Source organism: Hippocampus zosterae, chromosome 9 (genome assembly GCF_025434085.1).
Source record: "Hippocampus zosterae strain Florida chromosome 9, ASM2543408v3, whole genome shotgun sequence".
NCBI classification, from domain to species: domain Eukaryota; kingdom Metazoa; phylum Chordata; class Actinopteri; order Syngnathiformes; family Syngnathidae; genus Hippocampus; species Hippocampus zosterae.
In genome coordinates this window covers 23,051,420-23,063,568 of record NC_067459.1, presented here as the reverse complement: position 1 = coordinate 23,063,568, position 12,149 = coordinate 23,051,420, and the positions used below count along the sequence as shown (strand labels likewise).

The following is a 12,149-nucleotide window of genomic DNA, read 5'->3' as shown; positions in this document are numbered from 1 at the left end:
TTCCAAGTGGTTCGAATTGGGCCAATGCTTGAGACCAATGCTGGGGCGCATCCATGACTTTAGGGCTGTTCACACGGCAAGATTTGGTCCGGTGCTGCACCGGGGCTGCCCCAGTAGAGCGTTCACACGTGCAAATTAGCTCCGGGGTAGCCCCGGAAAAGAGCTTATACCGGACCAAATTTGACCCACCTCAGGGGAGGCAAATATTTGCTCCGGGGCAAATGCTCGTTTGCGAGGCAGCACCGGTGTAAAGGTGCTCGTGTGAACGCAACTGAATTAAATTAGCTCCAGAGCAAATGCTTGTGAAGAGTACGTATGGCGAGAATGCGTTGCTTTCGTGCTCTGTCGGACTTCCGTAATGTGTTGATTCATAACGACACAAGACTTGGCTAGTAACATCTTTCCTTTTGTAGGAGACTGGACTGTCTCGGAGTTGTTTGTTTCTTTGTTGTTTGTTCACAACCCCCCGCCCCCATAGAATTTATTTTGTGATTTCCTCTCTTGATTTTCTGTTTGGCGCAATAGTGTTTGCTTTTCTGAGTGTCATTGAAGTCATCGTTCATTTACGTTTCCTTGGGCGGTCACTCTCGAGCAGAAGGCACGGAAACCGAGAAGGAGAAGGACGTGCCGGTCCAGTCGTCGCTTGAGTTGTGTATATACAGTACGTTTTAAAAAGAACCAACACCACGGCTCGTTTGTTTTCTGTGGTTTTGCTCCACTGGAGAAACTGCCGTGTGAACGCAAGTGGGGAAGCCCCGAGACTGTACCGGGGCTGCCCCGCTCAGCGGCTTTGTACGTGTGAACGCTCCACACAATTTGCTGCGGTGCAAAATATCCAGCAACAAACTATCTCGGTGCAGCACCGGAGCAAATGTGTGCCGTGTGAACGGCCCCTTTATGTGGCAACCTATTGCCAAGAGAACACACACCAGCGCTCCAAACGAACAACTTCGGACCTTCTGCGGATTTAAAACACAGAAACTAAAAAGTCATTTTAAGATAAGATATCCTTTATTCGTCCCACAATGGGGAAATTTATTTTAAAACCATGAACATCAGATTGTGGGTCTGATCCACTGGAATGTGAATGCAGCTCAGCAGCGGACTGCAGTCAGATCGTACTTAGCGGCTCAGCGGCAGCTACCAAACCTCAGCTTGCCGGCCGACCTTGTCGCTACGGGCTCGATTTTATTGTGGAGCTTACAAGTAAGCAGGAGACCCAAAACTTGACTTGGACATGTGAAGACAGAAGGTCAAATTGGGCTTGCAGCACATGATGAAAAGCAGCGGCGCGCACACGTACGCAGTGAGAGTGTGTGTGCCTTCAGCGAGGAACAATTTACTGTGTCCGGCCGGGGCTGCGTGATCGTCACAACCTCTCTTGAATGACGACCACTCGGCTGCACTCGAACACTTTGGGGTGACGAGCACGCAGTTGCCCCGCCGACAGAAAATTCAAAGTATTAAACTTAAAGTCCCATGAAATGAAAAATGTACGACCAAAAAAAAAAAAAAAAAAACACCCTCTCCTTTGGTCTTTCTTCTTGCCATCGAAGTGCTCCTTGTGGTGTTCAGCTTGCCCCCCCCCCCCTACCGCACCCCTCAACAGGACCAGGTTATTGTTGTGCATTTGAGTGGTTTATTTGTGATTTTTTTTTTGATTTATTGATTTTCTCCACCCATCTGATCAATCTTTTGATCAAAGCAAAAATTTCTTTTTTTAATGAAAGGATTTGAAGGATCAAAATGCTCTTACGGTCAAAATGCCCGATGAAGAAATTAAAGTGACAACAAAGAAAGTGTAAACGTATTTTTGCCTTGATTTCAGATCTCTCATCTTGTTTCAAGTTTAGTTTTTTTGCACTGAATTGTTCTTAAGGATTTTTTGTCACCATTTTTTTTCCTAAAAACACTTGTTGCCAACTCACCTTGAAAACGACATGCATCCTTTATGACAATTCTCGGAAAAGTTGGAAAAAGGCATTCTTGTAAGATACTCCCGCCCCCCCAGCAAAATCAAATGTTTTAAATTTATTTAAAATTAAATTTAAATTAAAAAATAAATTTAATTAAAATTAAAGTTTAATTAAATAAAATAAAATAAATTTAATTAATTTAATAAAAATTAAATTTTAATTAAATTAATTAAATTTATTTTATTTTATTTTTTTACCCTTTCAGGGACAACCGTTACTACATTGGACAGCTTATCATGTTATCAAGTTACATGAGTGCATGAATTGGTTCAACAAACAAGACTTCTTAGTTTGAAATTTCACAAATGGCTTGAAAAATCCATTTTAGGAGTGATTTCAAACCGATGCGCTAGTCCCGCAATTACCGGTTAAAAATAATCACACGAGTGCACCGCCGGTCAGACAATAACGGTGTTCATGATGTTGGAGCTTTCAGAGCCAGAGGTAGCCCAAATTTCGGTGGAGGGAGCTGCCTTCAAATTTGTTATGCAGGAAAAAAACACAGCGGAAACATCAGAAGCTTTTTTTTTTTTTTTTTTCTGTTTTGGCCCACATTGCAGCACATGCGCAAGCTTGCCAGCTGCCTCTTTGGCCACTTGTCAATCCAGCTGTCCAAAAATCACACAGCACATTATTAATGTATCGCTCATCTGTGCACTTTCCATGACTAGTTTGTCCCGTTTCCGGCATTAATGCCCAAGGGCTAAAGATTAATGAGTGATTGTTTCTTATGAGCGTCTGTCATTCACCGCAGGTTGGATGTCGTGCCGACACGCTCCCCCGGTGTTGTCCTTTGAAATCTTTTGATCTGTGGCGGGCGATATACTGGTGCCATCTGTAGCCTTTCCTAGGCCCCGTTTCAATGAGGGCGGACGAGCTACCAAGCCGCCGCCCACTAGCATTTTTTTTCTCCTACCAGAAACAGAACATTTTATTGGGCACTATGTGTCATTTGTTTCTTTTTGATCATGCTAGCTCCAGTATGATCAAAGTACATGCTTGAACAATTGTCATTGATCTATATTTGACAGCACCAGAAACTTTAAAGCGCTCAGGGACTTTCTGTATGATTGAACACCAAACGTTGTCCTACTATTGGTCACTTAAAAAAATGTTAATGGTTAAACGATTATCTGCACCAACCTTTGTCTTCTCCTGAAGTTTGGTTTCTTGAACATGTTCTTTCACAGATCGTTTCAATTTTTTCTCATTCATCAACAAGTATTTACTGGTGTAGTGCTGATTCAATCCCTTTAGTTTAAAAAAGGTAAACTCCTGCAAACTCTGGGCGACCCGGTAGGCCAGTGGTTAGCACGTCGGCTTCACTGTGCAGAGGTCACGGGGTCAATCCCGGTTCCGGCCTTCTTGTGTGGAGTTTGCATGTTCTCCCCGGGCCTGCGTGGGTTTTCTCCGGGTGCTCCGGTTTCCTCCCACATTCCAAAAACATGCGTGGCAGGCTGATTGAACACTCTAAATTGTCCCTAGGTGTGATTGTGAGCGCGAATGTTTATCTGTGCCCTGCGATTGGCTGGCAACCGATTCAGGGTGTCCCCCGCCTACTGCCCGAAGAAAGCTGGGATAGGCTCCAGCACCCCCCCGCGACCCTAGTGAGGATCAAGCGGTTAGGAAGATGAATGAATGAATGAATACTGCAAACTCTGGGTAGGTAGGAAGCAAGTTTTATAATTACCTATAGATGTCATAACATTAGAGGAGGGAATGTCAGGAATCCAAAGTCTTTAGTCTCCCCCTGATCTCTAATCCGATTTGTCAATATGTTGTCCAATCAATCAAGTGCCCCCCGCCCCCTTTCCTTGGATATGCCCCAAAGTCTTTTTTTTTTTTTCTTTAGACTGCACACTTAACGTGTGATCTCAAAGCCACCGCTGGAGGTATTTAAAGACCCGGCGGGGGGGTCACGCTCTAATCATTTGGCCGTCAGAAGCCACGCCAACGAGGCCCTCAACAATAAACAAGCCAAAGCCTTGACAAGGCGTTTTTAAAGCATCTTCCCCCGTCATCAAAAGTGAGATTTGCTTGTGCGTTCAGGCTGGATTTACTGTCACAACATTCAATTCCATTTAGTGACATTGAGCACGTGGGGAACGGATCTCTTCTAAATGTGACAAAAAAAAAATACCATCTGAATCCAAAATATAGACTGTACCAATGTCAACAAACTTTTTTTTTTTGTGCTCCTAAAGGTCCGGTCGTCCCGTCAGCTTCACGGTGGTCTTCAACACGCCAAACCCGCTCAGCAAGATCTCCTGGGTCAACCGGCTGCATTTGGCCAAGATTGCGCAACGTAAGAAGATACATATATTTTTATACACCCGCACACACACACACGCAAACGTACAAATTCAGCTCATTCATGTGATGTAGCCTAATAACGATAAATAAGTCAGCCCCCCCCCCCCCCATAAATAAAGTCAACAGTCAGACAGCACGGTGATCGACTGGTTTGCACGTTCACATCATCACAATACAGAGATTGTTTCGCTTCAAATCAGGCTTTGATCTTCTTGCGTGGAGTTTGCATGTTCTGCCCGTGCCCGTGTGGGTTTTCTCCGGGTACTCCGGATTCCTCCCACATTCCAAAATCATACACGGCAGGCTGATTGAACGCTCTAAATTGTCCCTCGGTGTGAGTGTGAGCGTGCATGGTTGTTAGTCTCTGTGTGCCCTGCGATTGGCTGGCGACCAGTTCAGGGTGTCCCCCCGGCTATTGCCCGAAGTCAGCTGGGGTAGGCTCCGGCACGCCTTTGGTCGTCGCGAGGATAAGCGGATCGAAAAATGGACGGATGGATATTGAGAGATTAAAAATAATCACATCAAAGTTACAAATATAAATATTTGTATTCATTTTCCCTGCGATTGGCTGGCAACCGGTTCAGGGTGTCCCCGCCTACTGCCCGAAGGCGGCTGGGATAAGCTCCAGCACCCCCCACGACACTTGTGATTTATGTAGCTGAAATTTAAGGCCATTCATTTTAAATATTAGCCCCATACGTCTTGATGACAATCTCTCTTTTTTTTTTTTTTTAAAACAACTTTTGACTCTCTTACTCCTGCATGCTCGGGCGTGAGTGTTTGCTTTTCTCCGTTAGGTCGGCTTTGGCGAAAAGCAAGAGAGGGCCAAGAAAAGGTTGCATTCTTCATCCGTTGATGCGCGCGCGGAGCGTTTGTTGGCAAAGCAATCCGTGGGCGCAGAGCCGCCATCCCTTTAGCGCGCAACGTCAACCTTGGATGGGAGCCGCGGGCTCTTGACTCACCGCGGCACATCTGCAGGCACTCCGGTGGAGCGCTCGGGCGGCTCGCAATCCCCTCTCCCCGCGGCTCGCACCTTTTTATCAGGCGCGCGGCAGGCGGCTCGAGCGGGGCGCTGGCGTCTGTGCGGCGTGCGGGTTACGGGTGATTGTCGCAGCCAAAGTCATGTCAGAAGAATGTCAAATGAGTGGCAAAATAATTGGAGTTTTCCGTGGATTAGCTGCTTGTACTTTCATGTATTATTAGCATTATAGTCATCATTGTATGATATCAACAACAACGTAACTACTATTCCTCCACCTTCAATACCGCGCAAATTTTTTAAAAAAGTTAATCAAGTCTAAGGGGGAAAAAATAAAATAAAAATCACATTTCAACAAAAAAAACAAAAAAGAAGTGAAGATATGAAAAGTAGCCCGGTAGTCCAGTGGTTAGCACGTCGGCTTCACAGTGCAGAGGTACCGGGTTCGATTCCAGCTCCGGCCTCCCTGTGTGGAGTTTGCATGTTCTCCCCGGGCCTGCGTGGGTTTTCTCCGGGTGCTCCGGTTTCCTCCCACATTCCAAAAACATGCGTGGCAGGCTGATTGGACGTTCTAAATTGTCCCTCGGTTTCAATATGGGCGTGGATGGTTGTTCGTTTCTGTGTGCCCTGCGATTGGCTGGCAACCGATTCAGGGTGTCCCCCGCCTACTGCCCGAAGAAAGCTGGGATAGGCTCCAGCACCCCCCGCGACCCTCGTGAGGATCAAGCGGTACGGAAGATGAATGAATGTATGAATGAATGATATGAAAAGTGATCGTTTTCAACAAAAGACAAAAAAGTTCAAGCAAAGTACTTCCCATAGCTGAGATGTATTTTGTTAGGATGAAAAGTCCTACGATAATAAATTTAATGATATCGTTCATTGTACATCCATTTTCCGACCCACATATTCAACCCAGAGAACACGCTTCATACTGCGTGAGATGGACGCGGTCACCACTATTCCAGCGTGCCGCACGACCTTGCGGTCATGAAAAAAATAAAATAAAAAAAAATACAAGTGCAGATGCCTTTCATAAAATGACAATAAAATACGTTTTTTTTTTTTATATTGCGCCATCAGCAGCTTTTAAACTTCAATGTCACTCAGTAAGGCGAGACAAGTTGAGTTTGACAGCACCGTTCATCGAGCGGCGAAATCCGCACGGGGTCAAAGAAATACTTGTGAAAAACAAGAGTCAATGAAAAGATTAAAAAAAAAAAATGAATCAACGTAAAATCCCGACATAAAGTAAAAGGTCACAGCCAAGTTACAGAGCAGAGATTATTACTATGTGGTAAATTAGAAACACAAAGTGAAGTTGACCTGGCCAATTTTTTTTTTCTTTTTTTTTTGGGCTGAGCCGAAATGTAACTTAAAAGATCTCATCCTGGAACGGCCTTCATGCAGCGTAGTTCTCCACTGGCACTTTTCTTTACACTGCACATGCTACACGCCAGTAACTCATATTATATTTGTGCATTTTCTGAACTTTGAAATCATTTCCTGTTTTTGTGGAACAAATGGATAGAAATTTGGATAGAATATTATTATTTCAGGGCGGCCCGGTAGTCCAGTGGTTAGCACGTGGGCTTCACAGTGCAGAGGTACCGGGTTCGATTCCAGCTCCGGCCTCCCTGTGTGGAGTTTGCATGTTCTCCCCGGGCCTGCGTGGGTTTTCTCCGGTGCTCCGGTTTCCTCCCACATTCCAAAAACATGCATGGCAGGCTGATTGAACGCTCTAAATTGTCCCTAGGTGTGATTGTGAGCGTGGATGGTTGTTCGTCTCTGTGTGCCCTGCGATTGGCTGGCAACCGATTCAGGGTGTCCCCCGCCTACTGCCCGAAGACGGCTAGGATAGGCTCCAGCACCCCCCGCGACCCTAGTGAGGATCAAGCGGCTCGGAAGATGAATGAATGAATGAATATTCTTATTTCAGTATGATTCACCAATTCATCAAAAAAGGAAATGACAGATGAATATAATTTTTCAAAAACGAGGACATCGTCCATGCTGTCGGGATCGCAATCAGTATCGGCCGATCTCACTCATGGATGATCGGAATCGTCGGAGGTCATATTGAGACGTGAAAGTTGACACATTTGTGGCTGTAATTTGGACTGCGTGAAAGCGGCAACAATCGGAACGGGGAATCACCCCGATCCCTTGAAGTCCGTTTTTGTGGCAGTTTTGAGGAAATGAGAACAGGCTCTCGGGGGTTCCCACCGCAGGCCCATTTGGGAGTTGATCACCACCATCACGGTCAGCTTGGCAACATTGCGTGAATTGTTTTCCGCCGACATGTTGCCTTCCCGTTTAAGCAAATGTAATTACAACCAGGGAGTTGTTGCTTTAATTTCACGGATGGTGCACCCTCGCAGGGGGGGGTTTCCTCAGCACTGTCAGTTATTCGGCCTTCAACTACTCTGTGACACATTTGTTTCGCTTTTATTATTTAGTTATTTATTTTACGCAGACATTTGTGGTTGATTTTCATCACTAACACATTTTTGATTGGCAGAACATTACCGATCAGGAATCTGTGGTCAAAGGTTTGATCAGCGCTGCAGGCAATTAGCAGCACCCCCCGCGGCAGACTTGGGGCTAAATTGCCGTTTAACGATGTTACGCCCCATCCCAGCGTCATGACTGTTTAATTACAAAAAGTTACAGCCTGTCGTCTTGGCTATTTTAGTTTAATCTTCCACATGAGTGGCAAACTTTGTTCCGCCCAAGTTGGATGGCATGGAGGAAAAAAAAAACGGTTTAGCCGTGCTTATCTGTCAAGGACACCTGGTTCTTATTTGAGCTAATTTTGGGCGAATCGTAGTAGAAACAAGTCCATTCATATTTGATTACTGTAGTGATTCTCAATGTGCGGTGCGCTTGCTCCCTCTAGTGGTATGCAACAGAATCACTGAATTGATCACTGCATAATGTTAGTTACTTTTTTTTTTCTCAAAGCAGGACTGTGCATTTCTTAAGTGCACTTCAGTATTTAGTCAGAATATGGGGAAAATAAATCAAAGCTTTCCTCGCATCGTGGTGTAAATTGACTGAACGTCTTTGACACGCTGCACCGCCGCCGTTTGCCAGCGGTCTTTATGAATTCGCCTGAGGTGTTGCCTAATTAATAGGCTTTGCCACTCGCGGAATTAATCGCTTCCCCGTCGAGTTGGGGTCTAGGTCTCAGACGGCGGCGAGGCCGATGCATGATGGGAGGGGAAACAGGAGACGGGGGCTGTTGGGATGATTAAGACATGCAATCAACCCCACTGCAGGGAACAGAAAGGGCAAGCGGGGGGGGGGGGGGGTGCTTGCCAGCGGCTGCCTTAATGTGCTCAAGCATCCCTCCTGGTGAATAGTAACTCTAAAATTATCCATACCAAAGCTTTGGGCCAATTAAAAGATCTGATATGAGCGAGAACTGTGATCACACAAATCCCTGCAAGAATATAGGAAGTACTTTATTTGATTTTATTTTTTTTTTGCAAAACAATAGGCATATAGGCGGCCCGGTAGTCCAGTGGTTAGCACGTGGGCTTCACAATGCAGAGGTACCGGGTTCGATTCCAGCTCCGGCCTCCCTGTGTGTAGTTTGCATGTTCTCCCCGGGCCTGCGTGGGTTTTCTCCGGGTGCTCCGGTTTCCTCCCACATTCCAAAAACATGCGTGGCAGGCTGATTGAACACTCTAAATTGTCCCTAGGTGTGAGTGTGAGCGTGAATGGTTGTTCGTCTCTGTGTGCCCTGCGATTGGCTGGCAACCGATTCAGGGTGTCCCCCGCCTACTGCCCGGAGACGGCTGGGATGGGCTCCAGCACCCCCCGCGACCCTAGTGAGGATCAAGCGGTTAGGAAGATGAATGAATGAATGAATAGGCATATATACCTGTATACCTGTATATATTTGGAGAATATAGTGCATACTATACTATAGTATATATATATAGTATATATATATTATATATAAATAAGATAAGATAAGATAAGATATCCTTTATTCGTCCCACACTGGGGGAAATTTACAATATATACTATAGTAAAAAAATTTTTTTCGGGAATAAAGGTGTCGGGCGTAAAAGGTGGAATACACATTGGGAGTACAGTTCTATTTTTCAAATGTATTATTTTGGCCACCTATGACTTTAATATCATATTACGACTTGATCTTGGAAAAATACAGCTGTCTGTATCCTGACAAAATCCCCACGTAAATTTGCATTTACGTGGGGGAATGCTTACGTAAATGCAAATTCAACACACTCCCTGTTAATCCGCTTCATGTTAACCTGCCCCATGCCCACGCCCACCAAATCCACGACTCTGCGCTGCCTTCAAGGCTTTTACCTGTACTTTTCACCAGCGCCCCAGATTCAGATTGCCGGGTTTCCATGGCGACCGCACGGGTTTAAACAACACCCCCTTAACCTCGCACGCTGCACTTATCTGTCCTCTTTTGTGCTGTTATCTGCTCGATGAATCAACTCATTTTTCTACGTTTTCTTTCTTCAACTTTTCATCCTTCCGAGCATCATCGGCAGCAAAACAAAGCGGCTTTCAGTGGGCGTGCGTTTGAAGGATGTTTGAACAGACCATAAATTAGTCTGTCAAACGGCTGCGATTATCTCTCACACACACACACACACACACGCGCCCTCCCTATATATAGCCCCCATCCCCCCAACCCTTTATCTCGCCACGCTCAAATGTGGGAAATGTTTATGATGAGTAAACATGATCATGGATTTAATTAACAGATCCACGCACTCGCGTTGATCCATGCTGAAATATCAATTGCATTGGTGTATTTAATTAGTCTGTATCTTTGGCCTTCGTGTCACGGGGCGGGCTGGGGTGGAGATGGGTGGGGGGGGGGTACTGACAAAAGAGCCTGTTCTGCAAATGAATCTTTATGATGAAGGCTCTCCATCTTGTCAGTTAATATTCTGCATCGCCACGTTTCTGCCACATCCATTTGAAGCTGAGAAGATGGCCGTCGCCTTCCACATTGAATGCTCAGAAGAAACACAAACGTTTCAATGGCACAGAATTGGTTCTTGTGTATGTCTAGTGAAGGACGTGACGTTTCCAAGTGCTCTATAAATACAGTTGAGTTGAGAAACATTGGACATTGTAAATCGTTGTCACGGCTACATGCTAGCAGTAGCAGCTAACATCCGTCGCGCAGTAGTTAGCGTGGTGATTTCTTCTCCTGTCTTTTGGGCAAAACAACTTTAATTACGTTGCCGCTATTCAAGAACGGGGATTTCGCGTGTCAGTCCGCGCGCTGAGTTCAATACGTGTTACCGTCGAAAAAAACAACAAAAAAAAGAATCGGAAAAAACAAGACATTGAATTAGAATTGCACGGTGTACCGTGGAAGTGCGTTTTTGGAGATTTTGTCGTGGCTCACGGGCGAGATGCTTGGTGTGTGTGTGCGCGTGTGGATGTGCGCGTGTGCCCGTAACCTTGACTTTGACGATACTTTCGCGGACAAATTCCACGTTAAAATTAATTGCGGGCATTTTGTTCAATTAAGGCCAAAGTGTGTTTGTCCCCAATCGAAAAAAAAAAATGCTGATTCTTGGGGTCAGTGTCTAAAGGTTAGCCGTGTGTCCTTTGGGTACACTCTTCTATCTTTGAAATATTCATGCCAATAACATTAAATAATGCATCCGTTCAATTCTAATTGCATTGCACACTTGTTGATTGGTGGTTACGCCTCCGCAGACACGGCCCGGTCACGGCAGTGTCCTGCAATTACCAGCAGGCAGCTGACACGAAGGCCTTTCATTCATTCATTCATCTATTCGTGGCAAATCCATGCTCATCGCAATGAAGTGCGTGCGTGTCATCGGTCTGTGCATTTGTCCTCGCACGGCAAACGTCGACGAGAAATAGCGTCATCGGTGATTCAATTCCATGATGTCTCCTGCTAGTTCTTCACAACGTACAATCTAAAGCGAGCAAAAATCTCTTTTGTGTTCTTTTTTTTTTTTTTTCCTCCCCCTCCGCCTATTTCACAAATACTATTTGACAAAGACGCAACGCAGAAGTTGAAGTAGTTTTGTTGTGGGGGGTTGGGAGGGGGGGGGGAAAGTCCTACAATGCGTGTCTACGGGACACGTGCCGCAATGTGAGGGCTCGTTAATGTTGTTTACTCGGATTCATCATCATTACCAGGTTGGGAAGACTGAAGGTCAAGGCTAATTTGTCTTGCCACCTTCGTCTTGTCTCGCGAGCTGCGACGCCACAACAGGACGGCGGCGGGTGCCGCGCGGCTCCAAAGGTGTCCGTCAAAAACTTAAACGGGCGGATCGATCCGAGCGCGACACATGCCAAAATCACATAGCGCGGCCACTGAGAACAAAATCACGTGCAATGAACTTTCAGGAGACTTGTAGAATGTCATCGTTCTGCTACGCCGTCACGATGATTGATTCTGATTGATTTCGACCCAATCGAGGTCGCTTACGCAACAGAAATGACCGTGCGGACAGACAAAGCCCCCGGCGGAGGGCGGGTGAGCTACAATGGAGGGGCTATATTACGACAAGGGGCGGCCCGGTAGTCCAGTGGTTAGCACGTTGGCTTCACAGTGCAGAGATACCGGGTTCGATTCCAGCTCCGGCCTCCCTGTGTGGAGTTTGCATGTTCTCCCCGGGCCTGCGTGGGTTTTCTCCGGGTGCTCCGGTTTCCTCCCACATTCCAAAAACATGCGTGGCAGGCTGATTGAACACTCTAAATTGTCACTAGGTGTGAGTGTGAGTGCGAATGGTTGTTCATCTCTGTGTGCCCTGTGATTGGCTGGCAACCGATTCAGGGTGTCCCCCGCCTACTGCCCGGAGACAGCTGGGATAGGCTCCAGCACCCCCCGCGAC

The 12,149-nt window shown here is 46.1% G+C and overlaps 1 protein-coding gene across 6 annotated transcripts in view; it reads left to right on the top strand.

The window, feature by feature from the left end:
- The window catches only part of arhgef10la (Rho guanine nucleotide exchange factor (GEF) 10-like a), a 103,467-nt gene that overhangs the window by 52,969 nt on the left and 38,349 nt on the right, over positions 1 to 12,149 (top strand). For all 6 annotated transcript variants that reach the window (XM_052076951.1, XM_052076953.1, XM_052076950.1 and 3 more), the window contains one exon: positions 4,181 to 4,281. In XM_052076951.1, coding sequence (XP_051932911.1) covers positions 4,181 to 4,281 — 101 coding nt within the window. The remainder of the gene's footprint in view (positions 1 to 4,180; positions 4,282 to 12,149) is intronic.